Source organism: Arachis duranensis, chromosome 3, assembly GCF_000817695.3.
Source record: "Arachis duranensis cultivar V14167 chromosome 3, aradu.V14167.gnm2.J7QH, whole genome shotgun sequence".
NCBI lineage: Eukaryota > Viridiplantae > Streptophyta > Magnoliopsida > Fabales > Fabaceae > Arachis > Arachis duranensis.
This window is the reverse complement of record NC_029774.3, coordinates 57,711,237-57,733,762: the sequence shown is the minus strand read 5'-3', so window position 1 is coordinate 57,733,762 and position 22,526 is coordinate 57,711,237. Positions and strand designations below refer to the sequence as shown.

Sequence of the window (22,526 nt, the reverse complement as noted above, 5' to 3'; positions counted from 1 at the left end):
GTATAGGTTGTTCTATGTGTCTAGTGGGATTCTAGGTTAATCAAGGACTCAAATTTTAAGCTCACTTGACCATATGCATCCTTACCTTCACCCTAGCCACGTTACAACCCATGAATAAGACCTCATGATACTTGTAAGCATGCATTAAGTAATTGTTAATTGTTAGATGAAAGACAAATATTGGAAAGCATGATTAGGAGAGGATCGAGTGACGAACCCTATACACTTGAGCCCATAGAGCGGATACACATCCGGCGAGGGTTCGATGCTCAACTCCTTGTTCCCGGTTTTCGCAAGCATTCATTTAGCAAGTTATATGCACTTTATAGTGATATTCAGTTTGGTAGGATTCATGAACTACATATCATTTTCACCCTATATGCTCACATGTGTTCTTGGAGGATGGATTTACCCTTGACCAAGTAGATAGACGATTTTACATTAGTTACATGCATTCACTTAGGTAGTTTGCATTTCATAAACCCTTCTCACCATGATCCTTGGTCTTTTTATTTTAAGCATGACGACATGCTTGGTTTAAGTGTGGGGAGATTTGATAAACCCCAATTTTGTGATTTATCTTGTGCTTAATTTGGGGATTTTGTCAATATTTCTCGCACTTATTCATAAGAAATGCATGGTTTTGTGTTCACCTCCTAATATTGCTCCATGATGGAAAACATGCTTATTATGCCTTAGAATTGCTATATTTTGATCCTCTCTATTGCCATTCGATGCCGTGATATATTTGTTGAGTGATTTCAGAATTAATATGGTAAGAATGGCCTAGAAGAGAGAAAGAAAGCATGCACAAGAGGAAGGAACATGAAGATTTGGATTTTGGAAACTTCAGCACCGACGCGCACGCACACTTCACGCGCACGCGTGGATGAGGATAGCTGGAAGTGGCGCGCAAGGATGGACGCATCCGCGCAGGCCAGAGAATTCCAACCGATGCGCACGCACACTTGGCATGTACGTGTGGATCACAAAAGCAATCGGCGCGCACGTACGCATGGCGCGCACGCGCGGGAAGCTGCACGTGACCCCATTAAAGGAAATCGTGCCTGGCGATGTCTAAGGCTCATTAGGCCCAATTTCAAGCTATTTCTGCAAGGAAAAAGACCCAAGGATGCTAGGGAGAAGGGGGATCAATCATTTTTACACTAAGACACATTTTCTAGTTTTTGGTTCTTTGTTCTTCTAGAGAGAGAAACCCTTGTTCTTCTCTAGATCTAGCTTTAATTTGATCTTCCCTTGTTGAGTTCTGAATTGGATCTTGTTAATTACTAGTTTTGATTGTTTAATTTGAATCTCTTAGTATAATTTTGCTTAGATCTTGTGTTAGTTTTATGGATTCTTGTCAATTGTTACTTTATACCCATTGCATGAATGTTGTGAATCTTGGTTCGTTGATGTTACATTGATGATTTCTATGATTAATTGTGTTGTTTGAGTGATTGTATGTTGATATTTGTTAGTGGGTATTTGTTAATTTCAATCCAATTGCAATTTGAACATGTCTTTTGTTAATGCTTACCATGTGTTTGGTGAATTGTTTACCTTGATTATGGAGTAGTTCTTTTTACTCTTAGCTTATGCCAATGGAATTGGGTAAACTTAAGTCATTGGGTCTAATGGATTTGATGATTTGGGAACCCTTAGTGGTCAATTTGATAGCCATTGACACTAGCCTGCTACTAGGTTAATTAGTAGTGAGGTTAGACCTTATGGGTTGATGTTGACTAAACCATTTAACGTACTTCAAGTATAGAAGTAGACTTAAGGGGTTTAGTTCCTCATAATTGTCAAGATATGGTTATTAGGCAAGGATAGTGACCCCAATTCCCATGTCTAGCCAAGAGTTGCTTTTATGATTCTTATTTGGAAACCCAAAAATCTTGATTGCCTTGCCTTAGTTATAGTTATTGTTTAGTTGAGAGTAGAATTATATTGAATGTTGTCTTCTTAGTTTGGAATTGCTCACATCTTGCTTAGTTATTTGAATTAGTTCCTTGCACTTTAAGATTACTTGTTTGCTAAGATTCCTAGTTTAATTCCTTCCTCATGATTTACAACCCCGGATTTCTAACCAATGTTGAAGCATATGTTTGCCCATTCCTTGTGAAGCAACCCGAGACTTGAATACTTCGGTTATTTTATTGGGGTTGAACTTATGACAACCAATTCCTTTCTAAATTTGATCATCGAGGATTGTTGTTGGTAGAGCTATACTTGCAACGCAACTTCATTGAGAAATTCTCTTCCGACATAGTCCACGAGCGCTCATCAGGCGCCAGCACCAAAGCCTGAGCTTTCATCGTCTCCTCAGTAGCAGTAATAGCTTCCTTCACATCAACAAGCAACACGGCCTTCTCCTCCTTCAAACCCACAACCTCCACCTTCAGACCAGCTACCTCATCCTTCAAAGTACCAACATCAGAAAGAAGCACGGCAGACCGGGACTCGACGTCCGAAGCCTTCCTCCGCTCTTTCCCAAGCTGAGACAAAAGAGAAGTCTCAAAAGGCGAAGGATCTCAACACCAGACTCCTCATACGCCGTCACTGCCTTTTCTCTCGCTGACTCGGCATCCGCAAGCTACCCCTTCAACCTCGCCACCTTGGCCTGAGACTGGCGCAATTTCTTGTCCAAAAGGCCCACCTGAGCCATCACGGGCTCGGCCTTCCGGACAATCACAGCGGAACGGAGAAGGGAGCGGTAAAGCGACTTCGCCTGGAAAGTCACATCGCATTCACGAAAGAAATCCTCCGTACCAGGCATAAGGTACTCATCAATGAAGGCCGAAAAGTCAAAACGACGGTCCTTCACTGATGGGACCGCACCCTCCCCCTCCACCAAGTTCTCACTATCAACATCCTCCGATCGCCTTCACTTCCGGGAAGCACCCTCCGGCGACACAACCACAACATCATCGTCAACCTCCACACCCTGACCTGACCCTTGGGTGCCACCTTCGGTCAACACCAAATCCTCAGAGGCAACCCTCGTATCATCAGCAGGCCGGGAGGTCGGAGTGGAGGGAGAACTGCCAGAAGGGGTCCCTTGAGACAATTGGGCCTTCAGCCTGGCAAGAGTCGTCAAACCCCTAGCCATCTCAACTGCGAGAAAGATCAAAAAGAAAAAAAAGCATAAGTATCCAACTCAGAACCAAAAAAAAGATCACAGACCAACATAGGCCCGACAAGCAACTGGGTCACCCATCACATCCCTGGGATTCAGAGGACGCTCCCCAAACAACTGCCACAAGATAAAGGCGATGTCCTAGTCTTCCGCAGTCAAAAACTCCTGCGTCACCCGAGTAAGAACGGACTGCCCCGCACCAAAATTCCAATATGTAGGGAACCGCCGTTCACCCTCCAACATCAACTAGAACGGATGACGCCCCCTAGCAGGATGGACTTTGAAATACCTACTCTTGAACCCATGAAAAAAATCTTCGTACAAGCCGAAGACCCGATGATGAGGCTGAGCCCTAAAAGACATATACCCCTTCTTGTGCTTCCCTTCCTTGGATGGAAGGGTGCACAAGAAGAGAAAAAGGAAAACATTCACGGACACTAGAAGCTCCAAAAACTCGCACACAAGCTCGAATGTCCAGATCGCCGCGCAGCTATTCGGGTGCAGCTGGACGGCGCCACGGAACACCGACTCAACAACTGTTGAACAAAAGGGAAAAATGGGAGCCGCACGCCAAGACGGGTGAATATTGCCTCGTACACCCACATGCAATCCGGAACGGTCGGCAAGTCCAAATTGGTGTAACAGACCCTCTCGTCAACCCCCGGAACGAAAAACTCGTAACGACCCTCGGCGTCACCACCCCCGCAGACAGCCCCCTCATCACGGAGCCGCTAGAGGTCTGCCTTCGTCATCCGCGAAGGCGTCCCCCACACATCACTGGTAACCCAGGAGTAAAGGGAAGGGACACCCCCCAAACGACACGGCAAAAAACGACGAGGGGAACGGAAAAACAGATACCACTACCCATTACCAACTAAACAGTGGTGCTCATCCCCCCTTTATAAAACCCACCAACAAAAAGAGCAGAAACACCATACACAAAGGTGCGACCCCAATCCACACTAAACACAGAAATACAAAAAGCAAACAAGTATAGAATAACAAACACTGCAAAGTAAACAAGAGCAAAAGGAAACCAACCTGGAAATGCGAGCGTAAGATACTAGAACAAAGAAGCAGAAGCGCAACAGCAGAAAGGCAGAACAGCACCAAAGTAAAATAGAAAAGAGAAGAAGCTCCCACAAAGAAAAACTGGGAAATGAAACAAACGAGGGAAGGATAGTAGGAAAGCCAAAATGGTATTAAAAAAAAGGACGAAAAGAAGTAAATACCCCTGCAGATAAACATGGGACGCAGGGGCAAAAAAGGAAAGTAACACAAACGTCCCCTCGCGATAAATACTCCCTCGAAAAACGAAACTGACAAAGCACGCCTCAGAAAATGCAACGTACGCAAGAATACAAAAAGGGTCATGCCAATCAAACGACCAGACGGACCCCGACTTAATAGCCAAACAAGATAAGATAAGATATCCACCATCACCTATAAATAGAGGACCCAGGTCCCTCCAGGTATTCATTCGTTCCTCACACTTTATACCTCTCAGATCTATTCTGACTTGAGCATCGGAGTGTCTTTGCAGGTACCTCCCCTCATTGTTCCAATCAGATAATCCGGCATCCGCCTCGACCCGCAAGTTCCCGATCCATCTTTCAACCCGTACCAGAGACATCTTGTACAAAAATCTACATCAATTTTGTTACGAAAAAGCTTGAAGGATGCAGAACTTTAGCCAAAGACACCAAAACTAGCATCAATTTGGGGGTTGAGAAGGTTTTTGTCCTTGGAGAAGAGAAGATTTAGCTTGATCCAAAATGCAAAGACCAGAGACAGAGGTAGAGCCACCTTACACTACTACCAGCCACCACTAGTTGACCAGTCAAGACGCACAGGCCACGGGGCCAGACACTTAATTTTTTCATTTCGGACTTTAGATGCAGAAAAATTGAGAGGCAAAAATGGAGGTAAGGAGGTTAACCTGCAACTGTTAGGTGGAAGATAGAGAAAAACTGAGGAAAACAAGGGAGAAGATAAAGAATGATGAAAACACCCATTTCTTAAAAATTATAACCGAATAAATCCAAAGAAAAAGTATATTTACATATTCTTTTTCAGCGCACTGGTGCGTCAAAATTGTTTTGGGCGCTTCGGTGACAAAGCATAGGTTGGCCACCTCTTTCTATCATCCCTGCTTGGTTTCGCAATGAATACAAAGTAATTACATGTGTAGTATCTCGTACATGGTACAAAGCCAGTGTAGTATCTCGTACATGGTACAAAGCCATATTTCATCATGGACGTGCAGCAATACCATTGGGTGAGATTAGCAACATGCTAGGACTTACTAATCATATTGTATGACTCTAAAACTAAAAAGATTGCATTCAATCTAAAATGATTTCTCTACAAGGGTTAAAATAATTTATACACCCGGATGATCATCTTGATTTGTCACTAATTACTCGCTCAAATCATCATCAAAATAATTAAGATCAGAGTCATTGTCAGTGGCAGCATTAATGTTAGCATGGTCTACATCTGGTGATCCTACTACTAAATCAGCCATAGTTTCCAGCTCAAGCGTTCCCTTCAAAGATCGTGCAGCTCCATCATCATAATCAATTAAATCATTTTCATATTGATCATCTTGTTCAATTCCATCATAGATGTTCTGCACAAACAAACAAACAAACAAAAAAATTAGAAACTCAGTAGAGACAACCTCGGTTTCAAATTTTAATTCAAACATTCGAGTATTCAACCAATGAGACATAATTAATTATCTGGGTTAGAATGCCCTTTGAATTCAAGTTACAATAAAAAAAAGCACAGCATTACTCATGTATTGTGTTAAAACTGGTACCAACAGAATGCTCCCACAGCACTCGGTACAACAAAAAAAAACAGACTGAACAGGTTACCCTATAGGCAAAATACTCTCAGCTGGAATTTATTGAATGGAAATGCAGAAATTACAATAGAATAGAAAAATGATAGCAGAGGAATTTCGAGAGTCCTCTTCTCTCCTAGCCTAGGCCTTTCCAAATCTTTTCCTGCCTCAATACCTATTCGGTTCCTTCTTTTATTCCCTCACCCTCTCTCTAATTGAAATCTTCACAATCATGCAGTTTCCTGATTCTCCTCTGATTGATTCAATCAGTTATTGCCTTCTAAAATCATGCAGTCCCTGATTCTCCTCTAACTGACTCAATCAGTTATTGCTTCCTAAAATAAATCAGTTATTTAAATCAGTTATTCCTCCCTTTCCTTTATTATTTCGTCTAGAATAATGATAAGGTAAAGGAATTATTATCTTCCCTTTTTTAGCTGCCTGCACTGCTGACTCAACATTCTCCTCAGGATACGTAACATATTGCAAAAACTAATGCTTCACAATCATACATTCAAGTTCAAGAGAGCAGAAAGCTGTAGTACCTTATCAACATCAGAGCTTTGTAAATTGGTGTCCGTTATCCAATCCTTGAGTAAGTGCTCTAGCAGAACATTGTCAACAGAGGTTGACCTTGAGTCCCTAGACCTTTTTCTTAATTGGGATTCTCTAAGTCGCAAGTTGTAGTGCACGTAGATAAGGTCATTCAGTTTCTTCTGTGTTAGACGATTTTGACTTTTACTGTATATCTGATCATATATACTCCACTCATGCTCACGCACAAAGGTTGAGCATGTCTGACTTAATATGCGCACAGCTATCCTTTGCAACTCTATGCAGCTTATTCCATGTTGTTGCCACCACGCAGCTAGTGACGTGAAAAAGGGGAAAAGAATCAATTCAAATTTATCACCAAATGAGTCTATGCACTTACAGGCAATGTAACCAGAAACCCAGTATACGTTGCATTTAGCAGCAACACAGCAGTTTTTACCTGGTTCAAGATCTGTTCTTGTGCTAATTGCCAATTCAGTTCCAAAGTCATCTTGTGCAGAATTATAATGAGCAATCTGGAAATGACATCACTTTGTCCTAGATTAATAAATATATCTAATAATACAAGTATCTTGTAGCAGTCTCTAATAACATCTTACCTGCATTGATGCAGATATCCGTCTCATATTGTCTGGCTCTAGCCGAACAATACATTCATTGAGCCCCCGGACTACCTCAGAATGCTACAGTCGTATATCAAACATGTGCTTCAGGAGAGAAGTTGAATAAAATTTGAAAATTTTATAAAACTAGGAAACATTCAATATTTTTCACATACCGCCACAAAATCTTGCCGATACCTGTAGGAGGGATTCAAGAAGTACGCAGCCAAGTAAAGTGGGTGACAAAACAGAGAGTTACAATGACTGTCTATCACCTTCCAGAATGGTTCATATTTACGTGCATCATCACCATTAACAGATTTGATTGCAAGTTTTGCTCGGTACATATCATTATATATGTATGGCATCGAGAAGCTCTCACCACTACAAACCTTTTGAAGTACATGCATGATGGGATCTACTGACTTTCTAACATACTGCATTTTCTTCCAAAACGTGACATTCAAGACAATTTTTTCCACCTCTTTCCCCTCATTTGTCCTGGAGAACCTGCATGAAATCCATTTGTTTGATAGAAACATTCTTTTGAGCCCAACTCTATGATCCAACAAGCTCCGCAATGTAGCAAAGCTAGAGGCATACTGTGTCCCAGCTGTGTTTAAAAGCTCCTGCCCCTCAGTAAATTCATTTTTCATAAGATTTAACAACCATATTTGATTGTATATTAGTTTTGTAATTTTCTGGCCTTTTTCAATGCACTCTTCCACACATCTTATCTTCATAAAATCTTCTAGTATTCGATTAATACAATAAGTGGCACAAGGAGTCCAAAACAAATTCCTTCGCTTCTCTTCAAGCATTTTCCCAGCAGTTTTATAATTGGGAGTATTTTCAGTTATGACCTACATGACAAGTGGATAAGGAAGACAAAATGTTAGAGCCAAATTCCCAGCAGTGTTAAAAGTGTATTATTTGTAAGGGTGCAAGGAGAGTAGGAGGTAGGCAAACATTTGGGCTAGGCTTAGAAGAGTCTGAGCTGCTAGTGCTCAGAGGCTCACTCTTATTTTGCTAATTTTCTCTCTATCTCCAGATTCATTCTTCCATATCATTCTTCCATCTTTTCTGTTTTCCAGTTGTAATTTCTATTGCAAAATAACTAATGACAGTTACATGGTGGTATTTATGATGGAGGAGGATGCTACAAGAATAAGAGAAAAAACATTTTACCTGCACCACATTTTCCTCACCTATTTCCTCCACCACCTTGTCCAGAAGCTTGAATAGATTTGGTGCATCTTCTACTACATTAGTAGCATCAACTGAAGAAACAAAGTATACGCCATGAGGACAAGAAACAAGGAAGTTAATAATTGTTCTTCCCTGTACATCTCTCCAACTATCTGCCATTACAGAACAACCAGTAATTGCCCAGGAAGCCTTGTATTCGACGAGATAATTCCTAATGGAATCTATTTCCTCCTGCAAAAAGCGACCAGACATAAGTTGGCTTGGTGGACATACCAGTCCCTGTCCATATTGACCAACAACTTCAAGCATTTTATGAAAATATAAGGAGTCTGCAGCCTGTACAGGAATCCCAGCATGGTAAAAGAACTTGCAAATTGTAGAAATGACTTCCTTGCGCAATTTTTTAGTGGGCCCAGTCTTAACTTTGACTTGATTGAAAGCTTGAGGAGGCTGATTCTTGGGCAGTTTCAGGTATATGTTATCCAACCTAGATCTTCTCAATACAGGTTCAGGACCAGTACTTGGCGGCATTGCCTTGAAGGTCTTCCTAAAGTCTTTAGACAATCTGTTATCAACATCAATCAATGTTTCCTTGTTCACATGATGCGAAGCATCTTCCATCTGCTCATATTCATCTTCTTCTTCTTCATCATCATCATCATCATTAACTGATTTTGCATAGAAAGGAATCAACTCCTTAGCCTCAGGTTGCCTATGTCTCCTTCCAGTGCGATGCCATTTCATATTCTCTTTAATCTTAAGATAAACTTCTTCAGGAGCATTTTTACAAGGTGCTACCTCTCCAGGAATTCTAGCCAGATGCTGTTTAAACCGATTAATACCTCCACTAACAATTTTCTCACAATAGTTGCATTTCACTTTCTTCTTTCTCTCATCTTGAGCAACACCATGTTCCCACCCTGGGTCAACATATCCTAATGAACGAAGAGGTGTAAAGTTTATAGATACACTTCTATCATCCATCAACTGCTTCCCTTTGCTTCTACACTCAATTTGCTCTTCATCATCTTCATCATCATTAGACTGAAAATTCATATATGCTTGAGCATCAATGTGCTTCTGTTTCTTGTTGGATCGACACCCTTCCAGGTTTTCCTTCATTCTTAAGTAGACTTCCTCAGGAGCCTTTTCACAATATGTTACTTCACCAGAAACTCGGGCTAAATGCTGCTTTAATCTGTATATGCCACCACTAACTATTTTCCCACAATAATTGCATCTAACCTTCTTTTTCCGCTCATCTTGGGCAATACCATGATCCCAACCGGGATCAACAAATCCACTGGAGCGTAATGGAGGCATTATATCCAAAATTGAGCTGTTACAATTCCAGTTACATATGCATGAGTGGTCGAGTGCCTAGTATTAGGCACATAACAAACCAAAACTATGACATAGTAATGTAAGAGCCTTCCCTGTTCCAACAATTGTGATGTATAGCAAATAGAGTTAGCCGCCAAAATATTAGAGCTTTAAACCAGTGTAACATAATTTTTTTATCTTTGAAAATAAACCATGGAAGTAATTGCCACATCATGCAAGTATAAAACTAAAACTATCTAGGATATCTATGTTTTTAGATCAATTGTATAACTTATTCACCGTATTAAGACTATTTCCAATCTTTTCTAGAGCTTGGAAGTATTACATGTTGGATTGCTGGTTGGCACCTTTGGATAATGCAAACTATTAAGCATATTTATCTGCCAAGAAACTAGGAACAATGTGAAATTATAACACTTAAGGATTCAATCATTAGAAAGGTTGGGTTAGTTACTAGAAGTGAGCTCATTGATTCTTTTCAAAATATATGAATAAAGTTGATATCGGAATCGTATCCTTGTGTTTGTCTCTAATTTAGCCAATCGACTCAAGGGGGCAGGGAAGAGCTATCTACCATCTTCCATTTTCAAATAAATCATAATTCAGCGTTTACTATTTAGCTCTAAGCCGTCCATAATTTGAAAAAAGTTTCTGCATGAAATCTCATGAAATGTTGACATCAAACAGTAAAACAATGTTGTAAAATTGCCGACATACATAGTAACTTGAGGGANNACAGAATCAGATTATATTTATAACCTAGTTAAAGCAATTGAACAGCAAAAAGAGCAACAGTAACTGAAGGTTTTCGTAAACCTCAAAAATCACAAATTTCTTTTTATTATTTTTTAAAAAAGGGAATCATGAAACCTTAAGTGGAAATAAAGACGAAGAAGCTAAATCGTAGAAAGCGGTAAAGAAGAAAAAAAGAAACCTACTTGAAATACGGCGAAAACGATCTAGATCCGAGAGGACCTACCGATTCTCGAAGTTTTCTGGTGACGAAAGAGTTGCCGGAGACGGTGACGGTTGGCCGGCGTTGGAATCGTTCGGGCGGTGGCAGTGGATGCGAAAATCGGTTGGGAATGAGTGAGTCACGAGTGGATGGTGGGTGAGACTCTAACTCAACCCGGCCGTGTTATACCGAATTACCGATTCTTCTTTTCATAGGGTTTTTCAATAATAATAATAATAATAATAATAATAATCTTTACCTATGTACGAAAAATGGAAAAAGATCCTCTCCAATTTTTTTAACAATTGATAGAATCTAGTGTGATCTATCACCTTTGATTTTATGAGTGGGTCCAAAAATAAATAAGAAAGAGAGTGCAATGAATGGTTAGATTGAACACTGGATATCATCTAGTTTTTTTCTCATTGGAGAGGATCCACTCCCTACGAAAGATAGGTGTATACGATGATAAAGAGACGAAAATTTATTTTAACAGATAGTTAAGTCTTTATTTAAAAAATATGTTATTTTATTTTTATTAATTTTTAAAATAAATTTATATATTTTTTTATTCTCTGTATGCAAAATTCTTAATATCATAGAATTATTTTTAGTTTGAATAAATAATTTAATTAAATTTTTTTAAAAATAATTTAAATAATAAATATTTATATTAAAAATATCTCACTAATGAATATGTCCGGGCAAAGTAAGGTAAATATAAATGAAAAAATTGATATGAAATAATTATATATTTCAAATAATAATGATAATGATACTTGTAATAATAACAACAATAATAATAATAATAAATAGTTTTAACTTTTAAATTATATTTTACTCGGTCTATATGTATTACATAAAATAATTTATAGATAATTTAAGTTATATTTTTAGTATTTTTTACACTGATTTAATAAATTATTTTAATTGAAATAAAAATTTCATAATGATAAATTAAAAAAGTTGCAAGTTTGATTGTTCGGTGTTTTGATTGAAATCATAATAATACAATAACAAAAACATTAATTTATAATTTTTAACTGAAAAATTAAAATTAAAATTATATAATTCTGTAAATTAATATTTTTGAGACTTGCTTTCTAAAATATTAAGTTATATATAATAATAGTAAAGTTAATCCTTTATATTTAAATCTTAAGTTTTTACACCGTAAATACTAATTTATATAATGTTTGTAAAAAATATATACATATATTAGTTACACTATAAAAATTAGATTGAATGACTTAATTAAAATCATATTGACAAGGAAAATGATTCATCTAAATTTTTATGTTACATGGATGATAAAAAGATTTTTTAATTTTTGTAATTTAATATAAATCTTTCGTCTCAATGGATAAATTTTAAAATTTACATGATTAAGCTGAACATTATAAACATTAACCATAGAACAATTCTTTTATTTTTTTAATGCCTAATTCATTGCCTATATTTCATAGATAGTATGAGAATGGATGGATTCTAAAATTTACATAATTAAATTCAAAATTCAAAATATTAAATCTTATCTAAAGATAATTTTAATTAGTGAATTTTAATGTTGATATGAATAAACTAACTACCGTAAACATTAATCACATAACGACTCTCTTATTTTTTTTATGATTCATCATTTATTACTTATATTCTATAAATATTAAGGATATTGGTGTTTTTTAAAGAAACACAAATTTTAATTTTGAGATCAATTAATAACCCAATTTTTATTTTCATTATAAACTCAATATCTCAATTGGTTAATCCTAAAATTGACATGAATAAGCTAACTACTATAATCATTAATCACATGACGATTCCCTTTTTTTTATATATGATTCATCACTTATATTCTATAAATTCAATGAATATTATTAGTATACTCTGAAAAAATGTTAATTTAAATTTTGAGGTTAACTTAACATTTATGTTCATTATAAACCATAAGTCTCAATTGATGAACTCTAAAATTGATATGAATGAGCTAACTACCATAAATATTAATTACATGGCAACTCTCTTATTTTTTTATATGTGATTCATCACATATATTCCACTAATACTATGAATATTGATGTAACATAAAACAAATACTAATTTAACCTTTGAGTTTAATTAACAAAACACATATATTCATTATAAATTCTACATCTCAATTGATAAATTTTAAAGTTGACATGACTAAGCTAACTACTTGTACAGAATGCTTCTGATACGAGTTGAGAGGAGGATCGGGAACCTGCGAGTTGGATCGGGTGTTGGATGGCCCAGATGGAGCGGAGGGGAGGTACCTGCAAAGACACTCCGACGCTCAAGTCAGCATGGATCTAAGAGGTATAAGGTGTGAGGAATGGATGATTACCTGGAGGGACTTTGGGTCCTCTTATTTATAGATGATGGTAGTTATCTTTATCTTATCTGGCTAAGATAAGAGGTGCGTTTAAATTCAAAAGTTGGTTAGAGGGCCGATACGGGGCCTTCTAGAGAGATGAAACGGGTTGACCCGGTAAGCCGGGTTTCGGGTTTGGTCCTAGGTTCGGGATCCGTGGGCCGGATCCGTAACAGTTGCCCCCGTAGCGAGAGAGCGAATGTCTTCGGTTTGTCGCTAGGAGTTCGAGCCGTTTCTTTACGTCTTTGGCGCTGGCCGAGTGCTCGTTTGGTGATGAGGTCGGCTCCTCGATTTTGTTTTGGTCTTGATGTGACCTTTCCGTGTCTTGCTGCGCTTTGTTGCGTCTTTTGAGGTGCAATTGATTAGTTTGCTTTTCCGAGGGGGCATTTATTGTGGAGGGGTTTTTCTCCTTTTTGCCCCCGTGAGTTTTCGTTGCTCTCAGGGTCAGTTACGTCTTTTCGCTTTCTTTTTGAAACCGTTTGCTTTGGTTTTTATTTCCCCCGTCAGTTTTTTCTTTTTTCCAAAAAAAAGGAACTGTTCATTTTCTGGGGAATTCTTCGTTGGTTTTTTGCTTCCTAGTGCCGTTCTGTTGTCTTCAAGTCTTCTTCTCAAGCTTTCTTCATTTTCACCAGGTTGGTATTTTTGCCTTTTTCCTTTCATATTTGCTTGTGCATGCCTGTTTTGTTTTTGCTATCTGTTTTGCCGCGTCTGGTGTTTTTGTTGGGTTCGGGGAAGGGGCTGAGCACCGCCGTTTTTACCTTGATTGTAGTGGTGGTTTAAGACGTTTGGGTTTGGTAGTGGTGTTTTTAGGTTCTTATTTTGTCATTGTTAGAGTTGGTAGGCTGATGGTGGTGCTCCTCCCTGTTATAGGTATGCAGCGTCGGAGAAATGAGGGTGTGGGTGCCCCTATTGCCCCTTCCAGGGGTGTTCCCAATCGCTATGGTTGGGTGACCAGCGATGTCTGGGGCGTTCCGTCGCGGATGACGGAGGGTGATCTCCAACGGCTCCGCGATCAGGGGGCGATTTGTGGTGGTGGTGAGGAGGAAGGGCGATATGAGCTCGTGCTCCCTGATGCAGATGAGCGCGTCTGCTATCTAAACCTCCGTTCCCCCACCGTGCCGGACTGGATGTGGGTTTACGAATCCATGTTTACTCGGCTCGGAGTGCGGTTCCCCTTCTCCCCGTTTGTTCAGGGTCTGCTTAGTCGGTGTTCCGTGGCACCGTCTCAGCTTCACCCGAACAGCTGGGCGGCCGTTCGGTGCTTCGAGTTGGTGTGCCAGTATCTTGATCTCCCGGCTTCGGTTCCCGTTTTTCTTTTCCTTTTCTTGTGCACTCTTCCGACTAAGGAGGGGAAGCACAAGAAAGGGTATATGTCTTTCCGGGCGCAGCCTCATCGTCGGATCTTCGGGTTGTTTGAGGACTCCTTTCATGGGTTTAAGTGGGAGTATTTTAAGGTGCGTCCTGTTGAGGGGCACCGCCCGTTTTGGCTTACCCTGGAAGGCGAGCGCCGGTTTCCGACGTACTGGAACTTTGGAGCCGGGCCGTCGGTTTTGACTAAGGTTTCTTATGACGATTTATCTCGGGAGGATAAGGATGTCGCCAGCGTTTTATGGCACTTGTTTGGCGAGCGTCCGTTGAATCCTCGGGACGTTATGGGGGATCCTGAGGCTTGTCGGACTTATATTGGTGTGTTTTCCCCTTTTTTTTTTTGACTCTTCTATTGATTTCTTTTCAGTTGAGATGGCTAGCGGGCTGACTACCTTGGCAAGGTTGAAGGCAGCGTTGGTTCGGGAGGAGGGGTCGTCGTCTCCGTCGACTCCCGTTTCAAATCCGGCTGTGGATTCTCAGGTTCCACCTCAGGGGGTAGTTTCTTCGGGGGCGCCATCTGGGGCTCAAGTTCCTCCTGGTTCGCCCGAGGTGGTCGTGTTGTCGGGTGCTGAGGCTTCCCGGAAGAGGAGTAGGGCTGAGGAGCCGATTAGCGAGACTTTTGAGGGGGAGGGTCTGGTCCCTAGTGTGATGGACCGACGTTTCGATGCCACGGGTTTCATTGATCAGAATTTGATGCCTGGGACGGAGTCATTTTTTGATGGTTGCGACGTCTCGTTCCAGGCTGAGTCGGTTTACCGTGCCCTCTTTCGTTCTGCTGTGGTCGTTCGGAAGGCTGAGCCCGTTATGGCTCAAGCGGGTTTGTTGGAGAAGAAGTTACGGCAGGCCCAAGCCGATGTGACCAAGTTGAAGGAAGAGCTTGAGACGGCAAAGACTGCAAAGGAGAAGGCGGAGAAGTCGTCAGAGGATGCCGGGGCGGAGATACTCCGTCTTGCCGGTGTTGAGACTTCGCTACTTTCTCAACTGGCTGAAGAGCGGAAGCGTTCTTCAGATGCGAGTTCTCAAGCTGCCTTGCTTCTCGCCGAGTCGGAAACTCTGAAGGCTGAGGTCGAAGCCCTGAAGAAGGAGAAAGCGGCTTTGTTGGCTGATGCTGGGGATGCCGTTGCTGCTACCGAGGAGACGATGAAGGCGCAATTCCTGGTGTTGGCTCCCGGTGTGGATGTGTCCGTGACGGGAGCATTCAAGACCGTCCGTGATGGGCGGATTGTTGATATTTGAATAGTCTTCTTTTGTATTTAGTTTTGTACTTTGTTTGTTTCTGAATGTTTGGATTGGCCAAGGGCCGTGACATTTTTTGGGGATCGTTTAATGGTATTTTCGGCCGTCCGGGCTTTTTGTATGATCCGTTTGTGCTTTTAATTTGGCCGTTCGGGCCTTTCTGTTTTGTTTTATCGTAACCGTTCGTTTGGTCGTTTTGTCGGATATCCGTGTGTTTGGTCCGGAGGATGATCGGTCCTCCAGCGATGGCCGTGTCTTCGTTCCGTGTTTTTGAGGAACAGTGGTGGCTTGTAATGGGGATGAGGTGAAAGTAACTTGTAAAAAAAAAGATTATTTAAGTGGTTGGGCCTCGTTAAAACCCTTCGTGAGGTGGGGGCGAGCTTTCCTTCTCCCGGGGTCGGAATGCCGATATCGTTTCGTCTTAAAACGAGGTCGTTGTCCGCGAATTCTCGTCGGATGACGCCGTGATTGTACCTTAGGCTGATTCTTTGTTTGAGTGCTAATTCTTTGACGTGAGCTATGCTTCTTTCTTCGCCTACGAGGTCCCGTTCTGCCTCTTCGTCGTTACCTCCGACCGTTTTTCTGGGGCTGGGGTCCCCGATTTCTACTGGGATGACTGCTTCTACGCCGTATGTTAATCGGAAGGGCGTTTCTCCCGTGCTTGTTTGTGGTGTCGTTCGGTATGACCACAGGACTGATCCCAACTCGTCTGCCCATAATCCCTTGGCTTCGTCAAGTCGTTTCTTAAGACCTTTAACGATAATCTTGTTGGCGGATTCCACCTGTCCGTTCGTTTGGGGATGTTCCACCGAGCTGAACCGATGGGATATATGCAATCCTTCTAAGAGTTCTCTAAATCTTTTGTCTGTGAATTGGGTTCCGTTGTCGGAGATGATGACCTCGGGGATTCCGAACCGGGTAATGATCTGTCGCCAGACGAATTTCCGGCATTGGGTTGCCGTGATGGAGGCCAGGGGTTCGGCTTCAATCCATTTGGTGTAGTAGTCTATGGCGACGATAAGATATCTGAGCTGGCCAGGTGCCGTGGGGAAGGGACCGACGAGGTCGATTCCCCAGCTGCCGAATGGCCGTTCAGCCGATATAACGCTGAGTTGGTGTGGGGCGGCTTGGTGAATATTGGCATGCTTTTGGCATTTGTCGCAGCTCTTTGTTAGTTGGATGGAATCTCGAATGATCGTGGGCCAGAAATAGCCGGCCCTGATGATTTTTTGGGCTAGCGTTTTTCCTCCGATGTGGTGTCCGCAGCAGCCTTCGTGGATCTCGCGGAGTATGTATTCCGTGTTCCCGGGTTCGACACATTTAAGTAGGGGCTGCGAGAATCCGCGTTTGTATAGTTGTCCTGCGATGATGGTGTAGTTGGCGGCTTCTCTTTTTATTCGCCTTTCCTCTTTTGGATCTGGTGGTAGGATTCCGTCGCGGAGGTATTGCCAGATCGGGTACGTCCAAGACTCCCGATTTGACGACGTTAGGTGCGCGTTGATTTCTGTTGATACGGAAGGCGTCTTAACGACCTCCTGGATTAGCGATCTGTTGCCGTGTCCTGACTTCGTGCTGGCTAGCTTGGAAAGTAGGTCCGCCCTGGCGTTTCGCTCCCTGGGGACATGATGTATGGAGACTTTTTCGAATCCTTCTTTGGTTTCACTCACTTTTTTGAGGTATTGTTGGAGCAGGGGGTCCCGGGTTTGGTAGGTCCCGTTGATTTGGGAGCACACCACCTGGGAATCGGTGTTAACTTCGAGTATCTTGGCGCCGACTTCCCGAGCAAGGTTTAGGCCTGCCAAGAGGGCCTCGTATTCTGCTTGGTTATTTGATACTGGGAAGTCGTATCTTATTGATTGTTCAATTGTGATCCCATTTTGGTTTTCGAGTATAATTCCGGCGCCTCCGTGAGTGGAGTTTGATGAGCCATCGACGTGCAGTTTCCATGGTTCGGGTGTCAGTTTGGTCGGAGTCATCTCGGCGATGAAGTCGGTCAAGGCTTGCGCTTTGATGGCGTTTCGGGGTTCGAACTTGATCTGGAATTGGGATAACTCGATGGACCATGCTAGCATTCTTCCCGCTAGGTCGGGTTTTTGTAATACCTGTTTGACCGTTTGGTCGGTTCGGACCGTTATGGGGTGGGCCTGGAAGTATTGTCGTAGTCGTCGGGATGCTGAGAGGAGTGCGAAAGCCAGCTTCTCTAATCGTGAATAGCGTGCTTCGGTGTCTTGTAGCACCTTGCTAATGAAGTATATGGGCTTCTGTTCCTTTTTCTCGTTTTCCCGGACGAGTGCTGCTGCGATTGTTTCTTCCGTTATGGAGAGGTACAGGTATAGTGTTTCCCCTGTTTGGGGTTTTGCGAGGATTGGAGGCTCCGTTAGGACCTTCTTGAAGTGTTGGAAAGCTTCTTCGCATTCCGTCTCCCATTTGAAGGGGGTTCCTTTTTTCATGAGTTTGAAAAAAGGGATTGCCTTTTGTGCCGAAGCTCCGAGGAACCGGGATAGTGCGGTTAGTCGGCCGGTGAGCTTTTGGATTTCTTTGAGGTTTTTGGGACTTGTCATCTCGAGGACGGCACGACATTTTTCCGGGTTTGCCTCAACTCCGCGTTGTGTGATCATGAACCCGAGGAATTTTCCTGCTTCCATTCCGAAAGCACACTTTGTTGGGTTGAGTCGCATTTGGTGCTTTCGCAGGGTGTTCATTATGACTTTTAGATCGTCGGTTAGTTGCTCACCGGATTCCGTTTTTGCGAGCATATCATCTATGTAGACTTCTATTTTGTTTCCGGTTAAGTGGCAAAATATTTTGTTAACGAGTCGCTGGTAGGTGGCTCCGGCGTTTTTCAAGCCGAAGGGCATTACTTTATAGCAGTAGGTTCCGTCTGGGGTGATGAATGCTGTCTTCTCTTCGTCTGGTCGGTGCATCGGGATCTGGTTCTAGCCGGAATATGCATCCATGAAGCTGAGGTACCGATGTCCGGATGCTGCATCCACTAGACCGTCGATGTTTGGTAGGGGGAAGGCGTCTTTCGGGCATGCTTTGTTGAGATCTGTGTAATCGACGCACATTCGCCACTTCCCGTTTGACTTTTTAACTAGCACGACGTTGGCTAGCCAAGTCGTGTAAGGGAGTTCTCGGATGAAGTTGGCTTCGAGTAGGGCTTTCACTTGTTTTCGGACCTCGGCGGCTCGGATCCGTAACACTACTTTAAACACTAACCATATAATAACTTCTTTATTTTTATTTTTTTTTTTACTATTCATCACCTATATTCAGTAGATATTGTTGATATTAATACTTACTAAAAAAGCACTCATTTCAACTTTAAAATCAATTAACCTAATTTTTATTTATAAATCTTATATATCAATTAGTAAACTTTAAAATTTACATGAATAAATTAACTATCGTACACACTAGTAATTTAGTGTTATTTAAATTATTAAATCTATATATATTTTAATTGATTAAATTATTTTTTTGTAACCAATTATATAATATAAATATTTTAAAGCCTGAATTCAAAATTTAAAATATTAAATTCTAGAACCGAATATTAAATTATCCAAAAGATAATTTAAAAGATAAAGTTACAATAAAAATAATAAAATTTATAAACACCATGTTCAGCATGAGAAAAAAAAAATAAAAAACAACTGATAATGCAAACAAAAGGAATAAGAACTGATAATATCCAAAAAAATAAAGCATAAAAAAATTAAGACAAAGTATAAAATTACTAATAAATATTTCATATATTATTTAAAATATACTAAATTGCAATTTCCAGTTAAATATTATGCAACTTAAGCTAATAAACTTGTACCGTAAATGTTAAAATTTAAAATTTAGTTCAAATGAGATCCATTTAATTCGATTACAAAAAATATAAATTTAGAGAATTTAAAATTTAAAATTTAAAATAATTAAGGTAAGTTATGTAACAACATCTGAAATTTAAAATATAATAATACTTTATTTTAAATATTAAATTTTATATATTATTTAAGATATTCTAAATTATAATTTCGAATTAAAATAAATATTTTTCAGACTTCCTTCTAATTTTTTTTAGTGTGTACTTGTTTTTTAGTATATTAAATTATATATCTTAATAATTGTAAAAATGCGAACCCTTTATGCTTATATTTGTGCTATATTGTAAACAATAATAGTTGTAAAAAATAAAACAGGCTGCTAGACATCCATATAACCATATAATTAAGTTGGGCCAAACTCAAATAGAATTAGGCGCATTATGTAACACCCTAATTATCCTAAACTTTACCTCGCGTCGTAAAGCAAAGGTTAATCAAAGGTTACGACAGTTCTAAAGCTTATACATATAATATATAGAAAGAATTAATATAGTCTAGAAGTCCGATGAAAGATATAGCACAAAATCAGAATTTGAAAAGCGCAAAACGTATTCACGAAGCTACAAACTTAAAGCGCAAGATAGAGATACAATATAGCAAAATACAAGAGTATAATAGTATAAGAATCTAGCCACGGCTCGGGAGTTTAAACCAGCTAGCTATATACAGACCATACAAAAATATGACAGTAAAAATAGCTTATACAAATTTTTCTCTCAAAGTAAAGCCTCTAAGCAAAAGCAAAATACAAAAGATGAGAGACATATACAAAATAAACAAAAAGACTCCAAAATGTATACAGGATCTTCCGCTCTGTCACCATCAGAACAACTCACCGAGGTGGGTTGCGACCTGCATCTGAAAAATAACAACAGAATATGGTATGAGAACTAGAGGTTCTCAGTATGGTAACAGTGCCCAGTGATGTAAAATATAAGACCTCGGGACGCCAAAGGCAATCCTAGAACTTCATATCCATCACAAGATTCATCTTAAAGCATAACTAAAACAATAAAGCATAACTTAAAACCTTAACATAATTAAAAGGGGTAGTCTATCTTAATGGATTTTCTAATCTAACAGTTATCCGTTATCCTACAGCCTTCACCAACCTATCCTCCATACGATCCCATCGCCACCGCCTTCCGAACCTCCTTAATCCCAGTAGAAAACACAATTAATGGCAATGCAAGTAAAATACAAGTATAGGCGCACACATAAAAGATGCATATGATGAATGCCTGTCCTATTGGCTGTGATATCACATTCTCGGTTCAACTGCCAACCTGACACATCTCCATGGAGATGTCGCCCTTCGGAATCATCATTGGAAACCCCCGAGATATGGTGCTCGGAACACCGTCCAGGATTTTGTGCCTGCACACTCTATTGATCTGAAGGGATGCGAGTAGGATACTCTTGCCACTAACCTCACATCTCAACACAAGCAGGACGAACCACCGCCCTTACGCCGCCGCCGCTACCTCGACAGGCGGGATCCAACCGCCATCCCAGCCAGGCGCATAGCGTCTCAATAATCTCAGTATAAAACAATAGTTCAGTGGTTTTTAGAAAACGTTTTTTAGTATAGCATGGATCCATCATTTCATTCCGAGTCCTCGACTCATCTCAATGACTGACAATTCAACATTTTCATTCCGAACTCAATAGTTCGTCAATTTCTCAATTCATGTACCATTCTTCTTTCTCACTCCACCAAACCCACCCTCAGTACACCAAAATCCTAAGCCACCATTTTCTAACTTTTCAAAATAATACCAAATCAAATTTCCTATGACCTTTTCCATGTTTTAATGCCCGATATTAAGCCCAAAAGTTTTAAAATAGTGTCACAGAAGTATACAAGCTGGTTGGGAAGGTGAAATAGTTAAAAACAAAGTTTAAGTTTGAAAAACAGGGCATGTGCGTATGCACAGGGGTGTGAGTGCGCACGCCCAGGGAGATTTTTAAAAAGTGTGCGTACGCATAGAGGTGTGCGTACGCACAAGTGCAAAATTATATTACATAGAGAAAACTGAAACCATACCTTGTCCGATTCCCAATATGTACTGAAACCCCAATTGAGCACAAGCTAAGCTTCCAACCACAATCCAAGCCACCAAGAATCTCCAACAAGCATCAACACTCACCAACAAGCTCCAATATTCAAGCTAATACCACACATTTTATATAAATCAAAACCTAATACTCACAATTAATCATTTTACTAGGGTTCTTGAGAATCTTACCTCATCCACTGAATTTTGGGCTAGAACTCAACATTTCTTCACTAAGGAGCATCACCTAAACAACCAAAACACAAGGTTTTCTCAAAATCATCACTCATCAAACTCAAATTTCTTAGGGCAGTAGAAAGGAAGGAAAATTTCGAGAAACTTACCACAAAACTCAGATAGAAGTGACGGGCTCGGCGAGAGCTTCATGTAGCCGCTGACAGCACGCGAATCGGAGCACCGTAGCTCGAGATATCACGGATTGAAGTGAGAAGTGAATAGTGCTTCTTCTCTCTTCTCCTTCTTCTCTCAATTTCTGGTGTGAGTTGTGTTTTGGCTGAAGGGTTCATTAAATGAACCTATTTTTATGTTGGGCTTGGGCCCGGTCCAACCTGTTAGCTTTTTTAGCCCGTTTTTCCAAACTTTGGGCCAAACCTTAAAAATTAACACCCATTTTTCTATTTCTAATACTTTTCTAAGGTTTTTAACTGTTTTAAATTTTTCTCGCATAGTATTGGATAGACTTAAACTGGTTCAACCAGCTCAGCTGCCGGTTTGCAGTTTTTTGCTGTTTTTCGCAGAAATACATTTTCTGACTCAGAAAAACCTACTGAGCCCAAAAATCATTTTTAAATCCTCAAATTCTCACTCTAAATTTTCAGAACCTAATTTTGGCAATATTAATTACTTAATTAGACAATTAATTTGTCGTGATTCTTATATTCTCTCCACCAAATAAGAAATTTTGACCACAAAATTT

The 22,526-nt window shown here is 40.3% G+C and overlaps 2 protein-coding genes across 3 annotated transcripts; both read right to left on the bottom strand.

Annotated features, from left to right (window-relative positions):
* Positions 1 to 5,456: 5,456 nt before the first annotated feature.
* LOC107479301 (uncharacterized) lies at positions 5,457 to 10,858 on the bottom strand. Of its 2 annotated transcripts, none has more exons than XM_016099443.3 (7): positions 10,642 to 10,858; positions 8,339 to 9,795; positions 7,327 to 8,013; positions 7,148 to 7,231; positions 6,988 to 7,063; positions 6,539 to 6,861; positions 5,457 to 5,774 (listed from the first exon to the last, which is right to left on the bottom strand). In XM_016099443.3, the coding sequence occupies exons 2-7, from the start codon at positions 9,680 to 9,682 to the stop codon at positions 5,562 to 5,564; spliced, it is 2,727 nt and encodes a 908-aa protein (XP_015954929.1). In that variant the 5' UTR covers positions 9,683 to 9,795; positions 10,642 to 10,858; the 3' UTR covers positions 5,457 to 5,561. The 2 variants fall into 2 exon arrangements, with proteins under 2 accessions (XP_015954929.1, XP_015954930.1); XM_016099444.3 differs by having other exon boundaries at positions 10,683 to 10,858.
* Positions 10,859 to 15,824: 4,966 nt separating this feature from the next.
* On the bottom strand, positions 15,825 to 18,578 carry LOC107479303 (uncharacterized). Its single transcript, XM_016099447.1, has one exon. It carries the CDS (start codon positions 18,576 to 18,578, stop codon positions 15,825 to 15,827), a length of 2,754 nt encoding a protein of 917 aa, XP_015954933.1.
* Positions 18,579 to 22,526: the final 3,948 nt, after the last annotated feature.

Bases quoted from the DNA above. Each gene is read 5' to 3' on its own strand.
- LOC107479303 (XM_016099447.1), bottom strand. From the start codon at position 18,578: ATGCACCGACCAGACGAAGAGAAGACAGCATTCATCACCCCAGACGGA.
- LOC107479301 (XM_016099443.3), bottom strand. From the start codon at position 9,682: ATGCCTCCATTACGCTCCAGTGGATTTGTTGATCCCGGTTGGGATCAT. The intron at 7,232-7,326 runs GTATGTGAAAAA...ATACGACTGTAG, and splicing joins ATCGGCAAGATTTTGTGGCG to CATTCTGAGGTAGTCCGGGG. The intron at 6,862-6,987 runs GTAAAAACTGCT...TCACGTCACTAG, and splicing joins AAGAACAGATCTTGAACCAG to CTGCGTGGTGGCAACAACAT.